Source organism: Felis catus, chromosome B3 (genome assembly GCF_018350175.1).
Source record: "Felis catus isolate Fca126 chromosome B3, F.catus_Fca126_mat1.0, whole genome shotgun sequence".
Taxonomy (NCBI): domain Eukaryota; kingdom Metazoa; phylum Chordata; class Mammalia; order Carnivora; family Felidae; genus Felis; species Felis catus.
In genome coordinates, this window is record NC_058373.1 from 37,080,527 (window position 1) to 37,102,357 (window position 21,831).

General features: G+C 55.1%; 1 protein-coding gene across 1 annotated transcript in view; it reads left to right on the top strand.

The window, feature by feature from the left end:
• Positions 1-21,831, top strand: part of ITGA11 (integrin subunit alpha 11) — a 127,078-nt gene that overhangs the window by 96,883 nt on the left and 8,364 nt on the right. The window contains exons 13-24 of the mRNA XM_023255135.2: positions 972-1,112; positions 1,349-1,552; positions 2,300-2,430; positions 6,319-6,485; positions 7,716-7,858; positions 9,242-9,352; positions 12,804-12,889; positions 14,632-14,839; positions 16,968-17,066; positions 18,445-18,521; positions 19,415-19,504; positions 20,407-20,497. Coding sequence (XP_023110903.2) covers positions 972-1,112; positions 1,349-1,552; positions 2,300-2,430; positions 6,319-6,485; positions 7,716-7,858; positions 9,242-9,352; positions 12,804-12,889; positions 14,632-14,839; positions 16,968-17,066; positions 18,445-18,521; positions 19,415-19,504; positions 20,407-20,497 — 1,548 coding nt within the window. The remainder of the gene's footprint in view (positions 1-971; positions 1,113-1,348; positions 1,553-2,299; positions 2,431-6,318; positions 6,486-7,715; positions 7,859-9,241; positions 9,353-12,803; positions 12,890-14,631; positions 14,840-16,967; positions 17,067-18,444; positions 18,522-19,414; positions 19,505-20,406; positions 20,498-21,831) is intronic.

The following is a 21,831-nucleotide window of genomic DNA, read 5'->3' on the forward strand; positions in this document are numbered from 1 at the left end:
ATAGTATGATCCCAGACTGTGAAAATAAAGCCATACACACACACACACACAAACAAGCCACACACTCTAGACAAAACAGACTTGGTGAAAATACACTAAAATGTTATAACATGGGACGTATAGTTGGATGTTTGGACAACGGGTCACTTTTACTTTCTTCTTCATACCTTTTTCTAATTTTGCTCATTTTTTGCCATGATATGTGCTGCTTACAAACAGAATAAATGGCAATCCATAAAATTAACCAATGGGAAGAAAGAAGAGGTGGAGGAGGTGGGATGACAGAGGGAGACAAGAGGGTTGGGGCGCCTGGGTGGCTAAGTTAGTTACGTGTCAGGCTCTTGATTTCAGCTCAGGTCATGATCTCAGTTCGCGGGATGGAGTCCCGAGTCCGGCTCTGTGCTGATACTGTGGAGCCTGCTTGGGATTTTCTCTCTCTCTCTCTCTCTCTCTCTCTGCTCGCTCTTTCTCTCTCTCTCTGTCTCTCTCTCAAAATAAATAAACTTTAAAAAAAAAAAAAAGGAGGAGAGGCGCTTGGGTGGCTCAGACAGTTAAGCATCTGACTCTTGATTTCGACTCAGGTCATGATCTCTCCGTTCATGAAATTGAGCCCCAAGTGGGGCTCAGTGCCAACAGCTTGAAGCCTGCTTGGGATTCTCTCTCTCCCTCCCTCTCTCTGCCCCTCCCCTGCTCATTCTCTCTCTCTCTCTCTCTCTCTCTCTCTCTCTCTCTCTCTCTCTCTCTCTCTCTCTCTATCTCTCAAAATAAATAAATAAACATTTTTTTAAAAAAGGGAGGAAAGAGGGAAAGATGGGACCAAGTGAAAATAGGTGAGTCCACTCCACGGGAGGGGAGAGGGGGGTGAGAAGGGGAGGACCCTTTGTCTTTGTTCACCCAAGTTCCGCGTGGAAGGGCATCCTCGGCTCCCTGTGCAGCCCAGCGCACTGCCCTCTCCCACCCCTGTGCTGCAGATAGGCTCCTACTACGGGAGCGAGATCACCTCTGTGGACATCGACGGCGACGGGGTGACTGATGTCCTGCTGGTGGGCGCCCCCATGTACTTCAGCGAGGGCCGAGAGCGGGGCCGGGTGTACGTCTACACCCTGAGACAGGTACTACTGCGGGGGGAGGGGGGGGCGGAGCCCTCTGAGGCACCTGGCCCCGCCTTGCCTTCACTGGGTGCACCCCGAGAGGCCAGTGCCCACCCGCTGAGCCAGGCCGGGGAGAGCAGGAATTCTGGGGAACATGGGCTGGAGACAAGGTGCTGCAGGCCAGAGGGGACCATGACCCTGAGGGTCCTTGCCACATCCCCCTGAGCCCGAGCCTTTTTCCACCCCTGGTTTTGCAGAACCGGTTTGTTTATAACGGAACACTGAAGGATTCCCACGGCTACCAGAATGCCCGATTCGGGTCCTCCATAGCCTCGGTTCGGGACCTCAATCAGGATTCCTACAACGACGTGGTGGTGGGAGCCCCTCTGGAGGACAACCACGGAGGAGCCGTCTACATCTTCCACGGCTTCCGAGCCAGCCTCCTAAAGACGCCGAAGCAGGTGCCGCTCCCCGTCCACAGCTGGAGCTGGACCAGGAGTCCTGGCCGCTCCTGCTGGAGCATCCGGTTCAGGAGCCTCTTCTGTGCCCTCCTGCAGGAAAAGACCCCAGTCTGGCCTAGCTCTAGTTGCCTCAAGTCGGGATTTTGAAACGGGTGCATTTGTCTTCTGGACCTTCCCATCACCCCTGCGGGCAACCCTCTCCCTGCGTAGCTTTATCTCCCCCTGCAACAACAAAACCCCAGGGACCCTAACCTCACTCCCCACCCCCAGCCCCTCCCCCCCCCCCCCCACACACACGCAGGCAGTTGACAGAGAGTGGAGAATTCCCACGTGGGCTTGCTCTTCTCTGGAAATGCCACATGCTGGAAACCTTGCCTGCCTCAAGAGGGACCCATCTCGGGTCCCATGCCCTCAGGGTCCTCACTTTTGCCTACGTATTTTGTTAGTAAGGTAGTCTAACACACCATGGTCAGGGAGGCCGCTGTGTTACCTGCCAGGGAACATGTATTTACACTTAATGGGGAACCCTTTTAAGACGCGAGATCTTAATCCAAAAGAATGACTTGACGTTAGGTGCCGTGACAGACAGACCAGGAGCGGGGTCTGTTTGGGCTTTGGGCCGGAAGCTTCCTGATGGTTCCAAAGGGCTCTCTCCAGCGCTCCCGATTGTAGTTTCCCCGAAGGTTGTCCTGTCCTGCCCTGTGTGAACAGTGCCCATGCCTGGCTTTCTCTTCCCACTTCCTGCAGAGAATTGCCGCCTCCGACTTGGTTCCCGGCCTCCAGTATTTTGGCTGCAGCATCCACGGACAACTGGACCTCAACGAGGATGGGCTGGTGGACCTGGCGGTGGGCGCCCTTGGCAATGCTGTGATTTTGTGGTGGGTTCGCTGAGGGTCAGGATGAACACCGGGGTTTGGCGGGGGGCGAGGGGGAAGGGGCCTGTTGTTTTTATTTATTTTAGAGAGAGAGAGAGCAGGGAAGAGGGGCAGAGAGAGAGAGGGAGAGAGAATCTGAAGCGGGATCCACACTCAGTGCAGAGCCATCTTCCCACGACCCTGAGATCAGGGCCCCACCAAGAGTCAGATGCTGAACGGCTGAGCCACCCAGACGCCCAGACAGCGGGTTTTAAAAATATTCTTCAGGACCTTTGTCCCTTTGTCTTTAATCATTGTCAGCCAGACTCACCCTCTTAATCCTCATGTTCTTAATCCTCTCGTGATTACAAATTTCCTTTCTGTGGAATCACTGTAAGCTGTCTTGAAGTCCAAATCCCTCTTCCCACAGAGTTCTAAGATTATAGTGTCCAAAAGCCCCTCCTAGAATTTGTCCCAAAAGTTCTGGCTGTTTGGGCTCTTCTTCCACTTCAGCTTTTCAGGCTACTTAAAGGACAGGCTGAGGATATTCTTATCAGCTGGAAGGATCTCCCTTCTCCCCTAGTGTGAAAGAATCTCTACGTAATACAGATTTCTTTCCTCCAAACCCCTTCAGACTTCTTCTTTCCTTTTTGAGGGTCTCATTTCTGCACCAGCGCATCAGATATTTGCCACCCATCTGCACTCAGGGCCTTTCTCTCTCTTTCTTTCTTTCTTTCTTTCTTTCTTTCTTTCTTTCTTTCTTTCTTTCTTTCTTTCTTTCTTTCTTTCTTCAGGGCCTCTTTATCAATGGTCTACAGCTTTAAAAAAAAAAAAAAAAAAAGGTGGGGCACCTGGGTGGCTCAGTTGGTTGAGCGTCCGACTTCAGCCAGGTCACGATCTCGCGGGCCGTGAGTTCGAGCCCCGCGTCAGGCTCTGGGCTGATGGCTCGGAGCCTGGAGCCTGTTTCCGGTTCTGTGTCTCCCTCTCTCTCTGCCCCTCCCCCGTTCATGCTCTGTCTCTCTCTGTCCCAAAAATAAATAAACGTTGAAAAAAAAAAAAAGGAGCTTTCTAAAAGTCCATATATTTTGCCATGTGATGCGTTGGCAATTTTTGAGCCAGAAAAGGCTTAATTTTTCATGTATGTTGATGAGCTATTTTTCATTATAAATCCAATAACTTAAAGAAAAATTATAAAATAAAGAAAGAACTCACTCAGGGCTTCATCCACTTCACATTACCGCTGTTAGCATTTTGGCATATTTCCAACCCATCTTTTTCCACCTGCGTGTAATTTTATATGAACACAGACCCATTTTTCATACAACTTAAAAAAGGCATGAAACAGAGGTATCCTAACGACTCCTCGCGGAGAATGAAGGAGTGGACTCGCTCTCAGTCGCCAAGAATATTATGGCCCGGTCGGGAGATGTCTTAGCCTGGGTTCCCTAGAAAACAGAGCCCCAGACTAGAGGTCATGCTAATGCTTTGGGAATGGCCTCATCCCAGAGGCAGAGGTGAAGGTCAAGGATGCTGAAGCAGAAAAGGGGAGCAGGCGTGAGTGGGGCCTCACTTGCTCACTGGATCTCCAGCGAGGTGGGACACATCTCTGCTTCTTGCAACAGACCATTGCAGGGGAGGAGGGAGAGCAGTGTATCTGGGGGATCCTCGTATCCGCCCATCCTCCATGGCCAGAGCGTTCACTGTCCCACACCGCTAGGCCATCTAAAGGCAGCGCTGGGGGTGCCGTGCACCAGGGCCACGGCCTCTCTCTGAAGGTCCCCTTCGCATATTGGGGCTTATGGATCTCTGGGGGTGACAGCTAGAGCGGCTTGGGCGGTAGAGGTTCAGTGTATTGGTTCTGGGTGAGCAAGACCCAGGGTAGGCGGTAGACATGGCCTAGCAGGTCAGGAGGATGACACACAAACCAAGTCCTTTACAGGAAACAAGACACATGCACACACACCCCAAGAGAATCAGTCTGCAAAAGGACCCATGCAAGCTCCAACTTTTGAGGTCTAAACCTGAGTGCTACCTCAGCAGTGGTACAACTGTGGGTCCGGGCCTTCTGGGAAGACTCTGGGATCCAACCCCGTGGATCTCAAACTGCCCCGTTAGGATCGACTGGGAGCTTCTCTCTCTCTCTTTTTTTTTAATTCACATATAGGCGATGCACACATTATATTAGTTTCGGGTGTGCGACATAGTGACTCGACAAGTTTATACATTATGCTGTGCTCACCACAAGTACAGCCTGTCACCATACCTATTGTAATATCATTGACTATATTCTTTATGTGGCGCCTTTCACCCCATGACATATACATTCCACAACCAGTAGCCTGTACTGCCCTCTCCCCTTCCCCCCCTTTTTTTTTTAATTTTTTTTTTTAACGTTTATTTTTTTGAGACAGAGAGAGCATGAATGGGGGAGGGTCAGAGAGAGGGAGACACAGAATCTGAAACAGGCTCCAGGCTCCAAGCTGTCAGCACAGAGCCCGACGGGGGGCTCGAACTCACGGACCGCGAGATCATGACCTGAGCTGAAGTTGGCCGCTTAACCGACTGAGCCACCCAGGCGCCCCATCCCCTTCCCCCCTTCTGTCCAACTCCCCCTCCCCCTCCCCTCTGACAACCTTCAGTTTGTTCTCTGTATTTATAGGTCTAGTGCTGCTCTTTGTTGGTTTATTCGTTTGTTTCGCTTTTTAGATTCCACATATAAGTGAAGGCATGCGGTGTTTGTCTTCGTCTGACTTATTTCACTTCACATCACGCCCTCTAGACCCAACCGTGTTGTCACAAACCGGGAGTTTTTCAAACTCTCACAGGCCGGGCTCTACCCAGACCACGTAAAGCAGAACGTCTAGGGAAGGGGCCCAGGCAAGCGGTAAACTTTCAAGATTCCCCAGGTATCTGTTTTCAACGGGCAGCCAAGTTTGGGAACCGCTAATGTAAGCTATTGTGTTTACACAGCACTCTACACTTTACACAAAGGGCCCCTCTCACTTACCTCCTTTGGCTCTCACATCCCCCTCAGAGAGATCACGTGACCTGCCCGAGGTCCGTGAGGAACCGTGGAGCCAAGACCCAAACCCCCTTCTCCACAGCACAGCGCAGGGGAGGCACAATTCCTTAGGCTAAGAGCGGGGCATTAGCACAGATGATCACGCTACACTTCCTTCTTGTTTTAGAAACGCATGCTTTGGAGAGGCGGTGTACTTCGTTTTCTGATTATGTTTTCCTTAGACCAATACAAGAATACATTTGCATTTCCATGCCTGCTTGGATAGGGTCGTGTCGGGTGGATAGATGGGGAATCTCTCTAACAGCGAATGGTTCTCCACTTTGGCCACACATTGCAACCACCTGGAAGCGTTAACACCTTGCTCTTCAAAGCTTGGGCCTGGGCCAACAGCAACAGCTTCAGCCGAGGGCTTACTGGAAATACAGAATTGGTCCCCACTTATTGGGTGAGGATCTGCATTTTAAAGATCCCCCGGAGATGTGCGAGCATATTAAAATTCGAGAGGCACTGCTTTCAGACATGTCGATGCCAATCCTGATTTGATTTGATCTGGAGGACAAACTGGGCATCAGGGTTTTTTACAACTCTCCAGAGTATTCTAATGGCTGTCCAGGGATGGGATGAGGAGGCAGGAGGCAGTCAGTGTGGTCTGCAGCAAATACAGCCCCTGGGAAATGTCGAAGGGCTGCCTCTAGGGGCTATGTGGCTGCCCTCCACCCACCTGTCCCTGTTTTGCCCAAAACCTTAACTTCCGGGGCCGCTCTCCGCCTTCCTCCAAGATTTTCCAGATCCCATTTCCATCCGCTTCGCACCGCCTCCGTCCCCCGCTCTGCTGGGCCCCCGCAGCAGCCACACGTCCCACCCTCCAGCTACTCCTTCTTCTGCTCCAGGTCCCGTCCCGTGGTTCAGATCAACGCCAGCCTCCACTTTGAGCCGTCCAAGATCAACATCTTCCACAGGGATTGCAAACGCAGCGGCAGGGACGCCACCTGCCTGGCCGCCTTCCTCTGCTTCACGCCCGTGTTCCTGGCACCCCATTTCAAAACGGACACAGTCGGTAAACCAGACCTCTCCCCGCTCCCCCCAGCCCCAATCTCCACCGCCACCGCCCCCCCCCCCCCCCCCCCCCACCTCCCGTAGACTTTGGGATTGTTCTGTTTCAGAACCAGGGCTTTCACTGAAATAGGCTTTAAGGGCCAGGTCACAACTCGAGCCACCTTGATGACTGCATTTGATGATCTAATTCCAAGAAGCAAGGGGATGGCAGTGAGCAGCAGTGACCAGCAAGGGAGGGGCCAGAGGAAGAAGGAAAGAGTTGGGATGCAAAGTTGGGACGCAAACAGGGAACTGGGACAGCCAGGATGCAGAGGAAGAGTCAGACCCAGGAGGGGAAGCAGGAAACAAGAGGGTCAGACAGATGAAACCCCCAGTGGGAGTGGTCACTGCTCAGAGTGGGTGTCGGTCTAGGGCAGGGCAGTTTCCCTCTGAGCCAGGCGCCTACTCACGGCAGCCCTGGACCCAGGCGGCCCCAGGAAGTGACAGCTGCAGGTTCTGGGACCAGACTGCAGGAAACCGGGATTTCTGAAAGCTTCTCAGCCAGGGAGCAGGGCTCACCAGAAGGATGGGGGGTGGGGGGCGGGTGGGGGGAAGGTAAAGGCGAGCCTGGGTGGCTGTGCGCTGCTTTCAACTTCTATTTATAAAAAGAGGAAGGTGCAAGAATCGGTGCACCCAGAGGGCTGGCTGGGGTACAGGGGACGAGACGAGGCTTTTCCTGGATTTGGCAAAAGATCAGCCCAGTTACAGGGAAGGAGGCTGCAGGCCTTCAACCCCAGAGCAGTGTCTTAGGTTGGAGCCGCTAGTGGGAAGGCCTCGTGGGGTGGGAACTGCGGCCTGTGGAGGCTCTGACCCACGCCTGACGGGACCTGGGAAGGTGAAGGGAGAGGCGGGGACGTCCGGCGCTCCAGGAGGGTCTCAAACGGGGGCATCGCCCTGGCCGCTTGTTCTGTCTTCTCTTCCACCACGTTGATTTCTCCTACATCTCTGTCTCTTTCTCTTTCCCTTCATTGCCAGCCCCATCTGCCCCTCCTTTTTCTCCTTTCTCACTCCCCACACCAGAGTTTCCCACCCACACTAGGGCCTGGTGAGAAGAGAAGAGCAGCTCTTCCCCGGCCAGCCTGGAGGGCTTCCTGGAGGAGGCTGGCTTTCAGGAGGCTCTCTTAAAAGACAGGCAGAGTCTTGAGTGGAAACGTGGCTCCGCCTTCACGGTCTTGCCCTCTCCCTCCTCCAGGCATCAGATACAACGCCACCATGGATGAGAGGCGGTACACGCCGCGGGCCCACCTGGATGAGGGTGGGGACCGATACACCAACCGAGCTGTCCTGCTCTCCTCCAGCCAGCAGCACTGTGAGCGGATCAACTTCCATGTCCTGGTGAGCCTGACGCCCAGTAGCCCCACCAGCAGAGACCAAGGTCAAACAGGGAGGGGACACAGCTGGACGAGGTGCTGCCATAGGAGAGGCAGAGAGCTCAGCTGGGGCCTCAGAAGGCTCAGCTGGGGTACCCTGTCCCAGACCTTGCCCGCCCCCCATATTCATGCCCTACTGGGACACACTATCTATCACTTCTGGTACCCACCTCCAAAATCCCTTCTTCCCCAGCCCTGTGATGTCTGCCGTTTCCTTAGCAGAGGGTGAAATCTGGGCTCGGTGAGGGCTCACAGAGGGTGTGGGGGCCATGGCCGGAGGGAATGGAAGCAGGCATTGGCTAAAGATGAGGACCAGGTAGGACAGGCTCATAGCAGGGACGAGCAGGGAGGAGGAGGCGAGAGCAGCCAGCCTGGCAGAGAGGGGGAACCAGCAGTGGCCTGGTGCCTGATTTCACGGATGAGGAGGAGGATAGGAGGTCTGCCTCATCCACAAACTCCAAATGCCCAGGCCACTGCTCCAGCCTTAAGATGCAAGCAGGGGGCACTAAGAGCCCACCCGACCCCCGTGGTCCAAAGGCCAAAAGTCAGAAAAGTGAGCAGATATGGGAGGTCCTCACGTCCGTTAATACGTGGCTCCCTCTGAGGTGTTTGTTGTCCTGGTTCTCAAAGCATGGGCCCCCGGACCAGCCGCATCCCCATCACATGGGAACCTGTTAGCAATGCATGTTTCCAAGCCCCACGGTAGACCCGCCAGCATCAGAAACTAGGGGTTGGGCTCAGCACTCAGGGTTTTGCTGCCCCCTCCCTCCCCACCCCCGGGGATGGAAAACCTCCAGTTTGAGGGTCACTGCCCTGATACAAAGAAGCCACTCGTGTCAGGATCTGGGTTCCACGTGGGAGATTTTGTAGGCATCTCTAAGCATCCCCTTCTTTACCAACCATACCCGGACCCCCACCGGAACAGCCCCTGTTTTGTCCACACATTTGTTCGTTCATCGATTCAACGCATTCATGAAGCCCTGTGCCAAGTGCTTCTGAAGGAGGGAGATCAGCACACAGAGGCAGTTCGAATGCCGTATAAGGAGCCAGCCGGAGTAAGGGCTCTGGACAGGGTGTGCACATGGGGTGGTGGGCCCAGCCTGGCTCCCTGGAGGCCGAGGAACTGAGTGGGGGGGTGGGGGGGGGGAGGTGCCCAGCCTTGAAGGCCGAGCAGGAGCTTTTGCTGAACCTCCATCCATCCAGCACACCCCCTCATCCCGGACTCACCCTGAGGCCGACAGGGAAGCGGCCCTCCTGTGTTAGGAAAGTGGACATTTTCTCTCAGCATCCTGGCCCAGAAATGGGCACCCCACGCCTCCTCACGTCTCCCTCATCTCCTCCCACACAGGACACTGCTGACTATGTGAAGCCGGTGGCCTTCTCGGTCGAGTACTCCCTGGAGGACCCGGACCACGGCCCCATGCTGGACGACGGCTGGCCCACCACCCTCCGTGTCTCGGTACATCCCTGCACATGGGGCACACAGCCCTGGCCGTCAGCAACCCCCCCCCACCCGACCTCCTCCCCAAAGCCCAGATCCCGAGTGCGCTGGTACAAAGTTCTTCCCCTCTTGCACCCTCCTGTCTCCTGCCCTGCAAACCCGCAACAGGACTCCATCCCTCCTCCCTTGTGACCCGGGCTGGACGTGTTGTAGGGGAGGGCCAGGCCTCTCCTGGTGGAGGGTCCCCTGTATCCGCAGCACAGGGCGAGCTCTGAACAGGTCCCGGAGAATCACAGAACCAGAAGGGACCTTAGGTCTCAATCGCCCACCTCCCTCATTTACAGGTGAGGGCACTGGAGGCCAGAATAGGTGATTCAACCACCTAGAAGGTTCTAGCAGCTGTGCTCCAGCCCCCTCAATCACACTCCCTAACCCCTGGCTCCAGAGGCATCAGAACGTTCTGGTATTGAACACTCACATGCCCCCCACACCTCCAAACTCCCACCGAAATCCCCCTCAAAGAAAAGGTCACAGTTTAATTCTGTCTGAGCTGTGCTGGGAGAGCAGGCAAAATCCGTAACACGTAATATCTAATTCCTGAGCCTTAAGGATTCGGGAAACAACTTTCACATTCGCCACAATTCTCTGAAGACCATCGCCTCTGAAGGCCAGTCTCTGAGCAGTGTCTCTGAGAATTTCATAGTTTTATAGACTCCCGCCAGCAAACAACAACTTCAGAATCACTCACATTCTTACTTGTATTTCTCCAACATAAAAGGATCGGGTGGCCGACAGCAATGCTTCTGAAAGCCCCTCTCTGCTCCCATTCACCCCTTCCTTGCGTTCAGCTCCTCCCCCTTTGCCTTCCCAGACCTCCCAGACTCCACCACCCAGCCCTCAACCCTCACACCTTCCCTCCTTTCTCCTGATTCTGCATCACAGATGTATAAGAGAGGTTATGTTACCCAGTTCGAGAAGGGGGGAATGGCCTGGCCAGGCTAGAGTCCTCATCAGTGAGCCAGGAGAGGAGCAGAGGTGACCCGCTGAGTCATTAAGGTTTTTCCTCGTCGCAGTAATTACAGAGCCGCTACGGCAAACGAATGAGAACTGCCACTCATTCTCCAAGCATGGGGAAGCCCACAATGCAGACTGACGGGCAGGGCACACTCTCTGCCCAGCTCATGATATCCATGCAAGGTGGCAGTAAGCGTTGTAGGCCGGGGGTGAGCTCAGAGGCAGTGTGATGGAGTAATCACGTGACAGGGCAGGGAGACTCCCTGGAGGGGGTGACTGTCGGCTGGACCTTAAAGAATAGACCAGATTCAGCTATGCAGAAATGGGAAGAGTGGGCTTTTGTTCCAGGAGAGCTGACAGTATATCCAAGACATGGAAGTGGGAAAAAGCAGGCTGGGGGCACCTGGGTGGCTCAGTCGGTTATGCGTCCGCCTTCGGCTCAGGTCAGGATCTCGTGGTTCGTGAGTTCGAGCCCCGCGTCGGACTCTGTGCTGACAGCTCGGAGCCTGGAGCCTGCTTCCGATTGTGTCTCCACCTCTGCCCCTCCCGCACTCACTCACTGTCTCTCTCTCTCTCTCTCAAATACAGATAAACATTTAAAAAATGTCAAGGAGAAATAGGTCTGAAAAAGACAAGCTGGGTCATATTATCGAGGGCTTTGAGTAGCGGCTAAATTGCTAAAAATCTTGTTAATCTGGATTTCTAGTGCCCAGTCTCTAGCGAAGGAGACATACTCCGCCCGTCACTCTTCTACAGATTCTTACTTAGCGTCTGTTCCACGCCGCGGCAGCTCGCCTCCCGGGGCAATGAGCTGTTCCACATAATTGAGTGTAGCGTTTGCTTATCGCATTAATTATTCCTTTTAATCAACTGGATGGAAATGCTTCTGAAGGCTGTAATATAGTTTTCACACTTTTTACGCAGCCTGCCAGGCGGGGTGGGGGCATCTCATCGGAGACTTGACGTCACCGAGGGGCACGTGGGTGCCAGCTTACAGCGAAGCCCCCGGGGGCCGCTGTAAGAGTCCTCAGACTCAGTGTTTAACCTCTGTCCCTTCACTGCGTGGCCTCACCCTGCCCCCTGTCACATGGCTGTGCTGCCTTTTCTGCTGGCTGCTGCGTGCCTGCTTCTCGCTGTAAGTGTGTGCCATTTGACGGCCGACCCGGGGGCTGTGCTTGACAGAAACGTGTCCACGGATGCGCGTGTGGACCTGAGTGAGGCGGCTAAGGAGCTCACCTGTGAGAAAAGCTCGTGGGTTTCGGATACCGTGTGGCCTTTGTGACACCTGTTTCCCCTCCCCTTTTTTGGGCCGTGTCCTTGGTAGGGACAGTCGCACTCCTCAGCTGGAAGGACCACGGGCGTGTCAAACTCAACGTGCCCCAGAACTGAACTCAGCCTACCCCGCCACGTATAAATGTGCCACGCACGGACAAAGGGACTCCGCCAACGTCCTGGGCCCTTTGCCTCCTTAGCTCTGATGAACTCCAGGTCCTAGGGACCCCACCTCTGGCGGCCCTCACCCGTTGTCTCCTCTCCATATCCAGATGTTGGATGCCTCCAACATCATCATCTTCTCTTGCATGAACGCTTAGCAGCCTCCTCAGCGGTCTCCCTGACTCTAGCCTCGATCCAGTGCATCCACCCCCAGCCGCCAGACGGAGCCTTCAATACGCAGGCCCGACAGTCCTGTCCCTCCCCCTCCCCTGCCCCTGCCCAGCAGTCGTGACTCCTGTCCATTGCAAGGCATGATGCCGAGGCCCTGTGAGAACTGGCCCCACCCGTCTCTCCCTCCTCTCCCCGCCCCCCACATGACAGCAACACTAAGCCAGCCGTCATTTCCCAAACGCACCATGCTGCTTCATGCCTCAGGACCTTTACACAGGCTCATCCTTCCTCCCGACTCCCCTGTCCCTCTGGCCATCCAGCTAACTTGGTCATCTTTCAGAACTCTGACCTACTGTCTCTTCCCTGAAGGCTTCTCTGACCAGGTACAGACCAAAATAACTGTTTCCTCCCCTCTGCCTCTCCTATCCCTCCCACAGATCTGTTTTTTTTTTTCTTTGCACATTTCACACTATAATTATTTATTCACACAGTTCTTCCCCATGAGCTGACAGCAGAAGCTGTCTTCCTCATCCTGTATCCCCAGCACCTAAGACCTTGCCCCCCACAGTAAATGTGGACTGGAACTACCCTGTGGGGCGGGCGGGTGTTCTGTGCTACCGGCTCAGTTGAGAGACCCAGGAGGAGCTGAGTTTTGAGCCATGTATTTATTAGAGGAGGGCACTTGGGCAAAAGCACGAGGAACAGCAGGGTGGTGTCCGTGGAAAGGGCAGAGAAGACAAAGCCTGTATCTAGTGTGGTAGAGAGAGGAGCCGGTGTGCTGCAGGGGTGAGAGATGGCCCCCAGCAAAAAGGGCCGCCCACCCACCCCTCCCTGGCTTTCCCTGGCCCAGGTGCCCTTCTGGAATGGCTGCAGTGAGGACGAGCACTGCGTCCCTGACCTCCTGCTGGATGCCCGCAGTGACCTGCCCACAGCCATGTGAGTTGGCCCCTCCCAGCCCCCACCCTGACTCCTTTCCCTCCCTGCTGGTGGATCCAGGGCTCCGGGGAGCTGGATTATTTCCTGCACATCCTTCTTGCAGACAGCGTAGATCAAACACTGAACTTGGAGCCTGGGTCTAGCCCAGGCTCTGCCTCTCACTCCTGTGTGGCTTCAGGCAAGTCTCTTCCCTCTCTGGGCCTCAGTCAGTTCCTCTGTAAAATGAAAACTACTAGTTATCCTACCTCCTCAAACTTTGTTTTGAAAAAGGAATCCTTTCTTTGGAGCCTCTACTACCAAACAGATAAAAGGTGGAGACGAGGACTTGTGGTTTTGTAGCAAAGAAGGGGAAAAAAAATAGAAAATGTCCTATTTTAAATTTATGTAATATTTTTTAAATTTTTTAACGTTTATTTATTTTTGAGACAGAGAGAGACAGCGTGAACGGGGGAGGGTCAGAGAGAGGGAGACACAGAATCTGAAACAGGCTCCAGGCTCTGAGCGGTCAGCACAGAGCCTGATGCGGGGCTCGAACTCACGGACCGCGAGATCCTGACCTGAGCTGAGGTCGGCCGCTTAACCGATTGAGCCACCCAGGCGCCCTATATTTTCAAATAATTCATGCTCAACTTTTACCTAACTCTGTGATATTTAGGTAGAAGACATATATACCCTGACATATACAATAAATAGAAATAGCATAAACAAACTTTAGGGAAGGATGAAGAAGCAAATATTCTAACCATCTAGGCTACTAATCAAGATCGTCTTGACATTTGGCTCTGAGCTTCCTGGTAGCCAAAGCCAAAAGGGAAACATGCTGAGTAGAGAAGGGGTATATACTGTTATGCCCAGAATTCGTGATCCCCAAAGACCACCAGGGAGCCGAGTCCGATGCAAAAGCAAAGAGCCTTTATTCGAGCTAGCTGGAGCTCAATCTCCTATCTGCACCAACGCAGCGGTGAGATACCGGGGAGAGAGAGAGCGAGTTTCAAAAGCACAAAGGTTTCATAGGGATCGTGGCCTTAGCCGATTGGCTGGGGAAGGGTCGTGGCCTCAGCAGATTGGCTGCCAAAGTGTGGTCCCAGATCAGCAATTATCAGCATCACCTGGAACTTGTTAAAAATGCAAATGTTGGGCCTGGTGGTCACAGACCTACTGAATCAGAAACTCCCGGGGGTGGAGCTCAGCAGTCTGTGTTTAAACAAGTCTTCCAAGAGATTCTGATGCACTGAAGTTTAAGAACCACTGTGTCTGAGGATCTCTAACATGTTTGGCCTCAGTGTATACAGAACGTTTCTCACTGGTCACCTATTAACCAGTGGCTGTCAGCCTAGCTGTGCTATATAAATAGCACCAAACACCATCCCCAGAGACTCTGATTAATTGGTTTGGGGAGGGGTAAAACGCTCCCAGGTCATTCTAAGCCTGGACAGGGTTGAGGGCTCCTGCCTCTGGCCCCTACCTGAGAGAAGCCCTCCCTCTTCTACTCACACTTTCCACGCCTCTCACACTCCCCTTCCTCCCACCTCAGACTTCGGAAGAAAGCATCAATCGGTAAGTTACTTAAGGGGAGGAGGCGTGTTCTGAGGTTTGAGCAGGAACTTCTTTCTGCGGCCATTTCAGGGACGTAGTCACTAGTCAGCCGGCCTAGGTCTGCTCTTTCATATACGTGAGTAGGGAGGCCTAGCCCTGCATTCCCCATTCCATCTGCCTGATCCCTGGTGGTCTCTTTCCCACAGGGAGTACTGCCAGAGGGTGCTGAGGAAGCCTGTGCAGGACTGCTCCACGTACACGCTCACCTTTGACACGGCGGTTTTCATCATAGAGAGCACGCGCCGGCGGGTGGCAGTGGAGGCCGTGCTGGAGAACAGGGGCGAGAATGCCTATAGCACAGTCCTAAATATTTCGCAGTCAGCAAACCTGCAGTTTGCCAGCTTGATCCAGAAGGTGAGACCTTGGCGACCTGCCTGGCCTTCCTGAGGCTAAGGGCAGAGGCAGGATAGGACGGATCCAGCCAAGGGGCCTGGCTGGCTGCCCACGAGAATCACCTGGAAGCTTGCGAGCACCTGTGGTCAGACTTCTCCTGGAGATTCAGACTGATCTGGTCTGAGGTGGGGCCTGCAGCAGTGTGTGCTTTTAAAGCAGCCAGGGGGATGTGAGTGTGGAGCCAGGGTCGAGAACCACCGGCAGATGAGGGTCTGACCCATTTGGGAATGAGGGGAGGAACGTCCTTGGGCCTGTGTCCTCGGCCCTCATTAGGCCGTGTGCGCGCACACACACACACACACACACCATACATATGCACACCAGCTCATACACACCCTCTGCCTACAGTCCATCCTTCAGGCTTTCTCAAAAGGGCCCTTCTAACAAGAATCGGAACAGGTTACTCCCCACTTTAAAATTGACCATCATGCCCAGCTGCTTTCACAACAAGTTCCAGACTCTGTTGTGGCATTCAAGGCCCATCCGCTTCCCCATCCATCACCTGCCACCTCTGCGCTCACCCCCACACCCTTAGTCCGACCACCACTGCTGCTTCCCAGCACACCTGCCTTCACACTGAGGCCCTACCCGTGTGGTCCCCTGCCTGGACTCCCTCCCTCCTCTGCCTGACAGGCTCCTGTTTCTTCTTGGTTACCATTTTACAGAGAAGGAGACTGAGGCACAGAGAGGTGTTAAGGGGCCCGATCAGGAGCACAGAGCTGCTAAGTGGCAGGGTGGGGTTCCTCACGGCAGAGCACAGTCATGTCGTGTGTTCTCGAGTGCCTTCCCAAAGCGGCAGAAGGCCACGCAAGTCCCTTCAGCCCCACAGAAGTCCCAGGCACAGCCCTGTGTATGCCCCAGGGACATCCAGAGTGCCTGAGTGCTAGCCTGCTATAACCCGGAAGGCCTGCAGGGCATGAGAGAAGTCCTGGAGACGTGGTTATTGAGTAAACCCAGGACACCGCTGTCTTGTGTGGGTGCTGGGGGACCCAGGTCCCGTCAGACACAGCCTCTGCCCTCGGGGGTCCCAGAGTGTCAGTGTAGAGCCCAGAGTGTGGGGTGGGGCAGGCACAAGGGCCCTTCTGTCCTCACCTCCACTGCAGAACCACCACCAGTCGGTCTGTCAGGCCCAGGGCTGGGCCCCACCGCCAAGCCCCCCATAGCCCTGAGTGAAGGTGAGGAGGCCATGTGATGGCCTTTCAAAGTCCTGTCTTGCCCAGAGATTTTTGTATCTGTCTCAATTGGAATATTTAGGGGAAACTGAGCCTGAAACCTACATCCACTTTTCACCGCTTCTCTGGCCCGGACTTTACAGTCTCATAACCCCAGGGGCCAGGAGTCATGGGATTTTGTTTCTGTGGCAAAGGAGGGCTTTGAGAACAGAGAAGAGGCTCCTGGCTCCTTCACAGGATGCCTCCCATCCATCCCCAGCCCAGGAGATGCCCCCCATCATCCAGCCAAGGGGAACTCTAGTGGAGGAAACACCCCCTTAGCCAGAAACAAATGTGTTAGCCTGATCACATACATTTTGTACACACATAGGCAAAAGCATACCAACCTACATCTACATCCAAGGAAACAGACATGTTCCTTAGACATACAGCTTAGGGCCCAAGGGTGCAGGGCCCTCAGCGGGTACAAATCATCATCTAGCAAGCGATTACACCGTTCTGGGATTTGAACTAGGCACTGCATTTATATGCATTGTATCATTGAACGCCCATAGCGACTAAATGAGGTAGGTACTGTCATCCCCATTTCACAGGTAAGCAAAATGAGACCCAAGCAAATGAACGCACAGCCACCCAGCAGCATCGGTCTAGAGTGCTGTGAGTCCCCTCCCTCAGGACCTGTGTTGAGGAGACAGACGCCTGTGCTAGCCCAGTGGGGCCCCAGCTCAGATAGGCTGGGGGGCCGGTGGTGTTTCCCCCTCAAGCCCACCGCCACCCCTTTCTCCAGGGCCCCTGTGGTCCCAGCTTCCTTCCAACTGCAGCTTCAGTACAGACGGTGGGGGCGGCACGGGTGGCCCCCAGACCTGGGTCTCTGGCCCACCTAACTGCTGCCCATGGTGCCCTCCACCCACCTCCAGGACGACTCAGACGGCAGCATCGAGTGCGTGAACGAGGAGAGGAGACTCCACAAGAAAGTCTGCAACGTCAGCTACCCCTTCTTCCGGGCCAAGGCCAAGGTTGAGGCTGGGGACAGTGTGGGGGCGGGACCAGGCGGGAACTGGGAGGCACTGGGAATGCAAGAGAAATGGAAGTGAACTGAGGGGAGAACAGAGGAGGGAGCAGGATGCCTGAGCATGCTTTTTAGTTTTTTCTCCCAGGAAATGACTCTTAAATGACCTAACTAGCCAGCCCCCCGCAAAAGAACATCCAGGCCCCTTCACCTCAGGGGGACCCCTACCACTCCCACCCACCACTCTCCCCCCCCACCTTTTGGCCACTTAACCCCGCTGTCCTGTATCCTAACACAGCTTTTCAGAGTCCAGCCTCTGTCATCCTCCTGTGAGCATGGCAAGAGATTGGGAGAAAAGTTAACATTTCGTGAGCACTTACCATGTGCCTAAAAGTGCATGTGGAAAGTGGCTAGGGCGTGTGAGGGGAGAAGCAAGTTCGCCAGGAAGAATCTCCAAGTTCCAGACTCCAGATCGTGTGGCTTTTACCCATCTCCACTGGGCAGTGGGCAGCCACTGAAGGTTCTGGAGCAGGAGGAGATCTGAGACCAGGCTGCCTGTAAAGCAGGAATCAGAGCTTGAGGCAAGAGCTTGCCAGGGAATGGCAGCATGTTTCCAGGGCCCAGGTCTGCAGTGGAAGGAAAGGAGAGGGGGCGAGAGGCGGGGGGCCATGAGGGCTCCTTGCCAAAGAACCCTCCAACTGGGACACAAGTCGAGAATGGGGCCTCAAGATCTCTTTAGGAAAACCCAAGAGGGCCAGACCCGGGAAAAGCACAGGAGTCTGTGGAAAGCCCCAGAGTGGGGTGGAAGGTGGCAAGGAGGGTCAGAGGGCACAGGGCAACAATCAGGGGACCCAGGCAAAGCACCTGGACTGGGCCATCAGCGTGGTGGGAGGACCGATGGACCAGGAGGCAGGTGCCTTATTAACGTGCTGGGTGGCCCGAAGCAGCCTCCCCCCTTCTCCTGGCCTCACCCCGCCTCACCTTCGTGTGGGAAGAAGGGGCCCGTGAGGCATCTTACCACTGGCTTCTGGCCCCGCATCCTGCGGCACCTGGTGATGGCCACCTCCCCTTCCCCACCCAGGGACTCCTGCAGGAGTCTGAAGTTGAAGTTGGACCTGCTACCTTCTAGTTGCCTGTAGTTGAAAACAAAAAAGGAAGTCAGAGGAGAGGAGGGCTGGCCCCACAGCCAAGAGAGCCCATCAGAGGAGCTCTGGTCCGTGGCTGTCCCCGCCAGGTCCTGAGCTCAGCCGGCACCTGGCCCTCCCGCCCCCCAGCTGCTCCCAGTCAGCAGCTCCTCCCCCAGGGCAGGGGCAGGGGCAGGGAGGGCCAGGCCCAGACGCAGTTCCCAGCCACCCCAGCTCCAGCGACTGACCTCTTCCTCGCAGGTGGCTTTCCGCCTAGACTTTGAGTTCAGCAAATCCGTCTTCCTGCACCACCTGGAGATCCGGCTCACGGCTGGCAGGTCAGGGCCTCACCTGCTCCTTCTTCCTCCCGCTCCTCCCCGCTGCTCCTGGCCCCCATTTGGCCCCTAGCAATAGTCCCTCCCTGCGCCCAATGGGATCCCTTCCAGGCCGTCCCCCCCTGCCCTGCCCTGCCCTGGGAACACCCCCGCCCACCCCCTGCCAATCCCCTAGCTTAGGCCAAACTGCTGCTTGCCGTGTTGCTGCCATTCTCCAGCCTGGGGCAGCCGGGACACAAATAATAATACCTTCACCTTTATATGGCAATTTCGATAGCAGTTATTTTTAAAGCCCACGGTTACGAAACACTGTACATGTAATGGTCCTCACAGCAGCCCCCGAAGACAGGCAAAGCAGGGGATATCCTCACGGAGTAAAGGGAATAAGGTCTTTTCGGATGGAAAAATGTCAGGGCACCTGGGTGGCTCAGTTGGTTAAGCTTCAGACTTCAGCTCAGGTCATGATCTCACAGTTGGTGAGTTCAAGCCCCGCGTTGGGCTCTCTGCTGCCAGCACAGAGCCTGCTTTAGATCCTCTTGTCCCCATGTCTCTCTGCCCCGCCCCAGCTTGTGTTCGTTTTCTCTCTCTCTCTCTCTCTCAAAATAAGTAAACTTGAAAAATGTCCCAGGGGAAATCCCGGACAGAAAGAACACTGGATAAGGAGTGGGACAGTCAGTGTTCCACTCCCAGTTGCACTATGTAAATGCTGTGTGTCGTTAGGAAGTTCGTTCAACCTTTCTGAGCCCTCTTTTCTTACCTGTAACTCGGGAGGTGGGGTGGGAAGGACTCCTGCTCTGCCCCTTTTTAAGGGGCTGCAGCCAGCCAGTCCGCTGTGCTGGCTGGGCTGGTAGAAGCGGGTTACTTCCTGACCACTCGGTGGGGGGCTCTCCTTGCAGTGACAGTGATGAGGAGGAGAGCACCAAGGAAGACAACACCGCCCTCCTGCGCTCCCACCTCAAATACGAGGCTGATGTCCTTTTCACCAGGTGGGCGGGACCCCGGGGGAGGGGAGGCCTGAGAGAAGTGAGGCCCAAGATGGGGTACCCCTGGGGGGGGCCCTGATAAGGCCAGAGGTCTCAGGGGCCGGGCTCCAGTGCCCAGGGACTGTGAGCCGGAGCCAGGGGTGTCCCTGAGGGGTGGGAGGGTGCAGCCCCCTCATCCGTGGTGGGCGGGTGCTATCAAAATAGCGGAAGGAGGAGACACAGATCTGGCCTCCAGGGAGCTCCCGGCAGGGGCAGGGGAGGAGGGCGAGGGCCGGGGCAGCCAGAGGTGTCCACCCCAAGTTCAGGCAGTGAATGGGAGCATGATCTGTAGAGAATTTTAAAATAGTAATAAAACCTACTGAAAGCCCATCTGCTTTCCCTGACCATCTTGCACCTGCAACTCTAAACAGCCAAACTGAGAAAACGCTCCCCCTCCCGCTCCCCGCAGGGCAGACTGCTCCCACCATCCTGTCCGGTCGTCCACTCCCCTCCGGGTACCACCGGCCCCCAGCCTGTCCTCTGGGAGCTCCCAGGCGGATGAAGCTGTAATAGCGACCACAGAGAAAGCAAGCTCAGGCCCTCCCTCGGCCACTGCTAGAGGCTGGAACGGGGCGTAGTGGGCGAGTTCGTGCTCCAAAGAGGCCAGGCCCCGGGGCAGGGATGTCAAATAATGGCCCTTCTGGTTCATGCCCGTCCCACACAGGAGGATGTTGCTAACTGATCTCAGCGTGCATTCCTCTGAGCCTCAGAATCCTTCCTGGCACGGCTCTCCCGATGGACGCAAGAGGAAACCTATTTTCTGTGGTCAAGGAGAGCCAGGCACATGCCCACACCCTCTTTCATTCAGTTATCCATCTAGCCAACGTTGACTGAGCTCACGGCGGCCCTGTCCTCTGTCCCTGCAGGAGCAGCAGCCTGAGCCACTACGAGGTCAAGCCCAATAGCTCACTGGAGAGGTATGATGGCATCGGGCCTCCCTTCAGCTGCGTTTTCAAGGTAAGAGCCGAGGAGCCCCCGTTTGGGAGGGGAGGAGTCTGGAATCATTGCTAGTGCCTGGGGTTCGGCCCAACCCTGTCACCCACTCACTGTGTGATTTTAGGCAAGTTCCTTCCCCTCCCTGGGCCTTGTCCAGAAAATAATGGGGCTGGACTGTGAGGATGTATCAGTGAAAGTTAAGTGCGGCTGCATAGGATTTAAAAAATGTAAAAAAAACAGCGGTCTAAATGGGCCAGGGTTTATTCTCCCCATAAAAGAAGTCTGGAGTTGTCAGCTTCACGAAGTCATTCAGGATCGGGTCTCCCGTCTGGTCCACCATCCTCAACACGCGATTATCAGGGTCTCAAGTTCATCTCAGAGTCCAAGAGAGCTGCAGCTCCAGCCATCACGTTCTCATTCCAGGAAGAAGGAAGGGGAGAAGAGCAGGCCCCTCCCTACTGAAGAAGGTCCTTAGCGGTTCTTCACACTTGTAGTTATGTAGGGAGGCGGGGAAATGTGGCATTTGTCTCGGTGCCCGTCACTGAGGAAGGGGCGAGAAGGAGAATTAGGAGGCAGTTGAGCAGTCTGCAGTGTGGGCCCCCCGGAGCCTCTGAACTCCGCATGAGAGCCGGGGGCAGGCTGACAGCTGGGAACTGCACTTCAGACACACTGGTACCTGGCTGGCTGGTCCAGGAGGGGGTTAGCGGCCGCCTGAAGCCACACAGCTCCTACGTGGTCGTGGCCCTGGGCTGCGACACCCAGTCCTTCTGATTCCAAAGCCCTGCTTGTAATCACTGCTGCTCAGACACCAGAGGTGTCGCGGCTAGAATGTGCGCCATTAATTAAAGAGTCTCTGTCGTAATAAATTCACGAGTGCTCCCACCGTGCCACCAGCACCAGGCTGCAAAGTCCCCACACCGGGGGAGGCTGAAGATGGAAGTGACCGGGGCGCCTGGGTGGCTCAGTCAGTTAAGCGTCCGACTCTTGATTTCGGCTCAGGTCGTGATCTCACAGTTCGTGAGTTCGAGCCCCCGGGTCAGGCTCTTTGCTGAAGGCGTGGAGCCTGCTTGGGATTCTCTCTCTGCCCCTCCCCACACTCTACGCTCTCTCTCAAAAAAAAAAAAAAAGAAAGAAAGAAAGAAAGAAAGAAAAGAAAAGAAAAACAACGGAAGTGACCTTGCCCTCCAGCCTCATGGCCCCACTGACCTGTCCTCGGCCTTCGGGACCCCGGCCCCTTCAGCGTCCTCACGCCCTCACACAACTTCACCCATGCAGCCCCCACCGTGATTGGGCAGAGCTCCAGAACCTCTACAGTGAAAATGCCAGGGGGCGTGAAGGGGGCCGCTTCCCAGGCC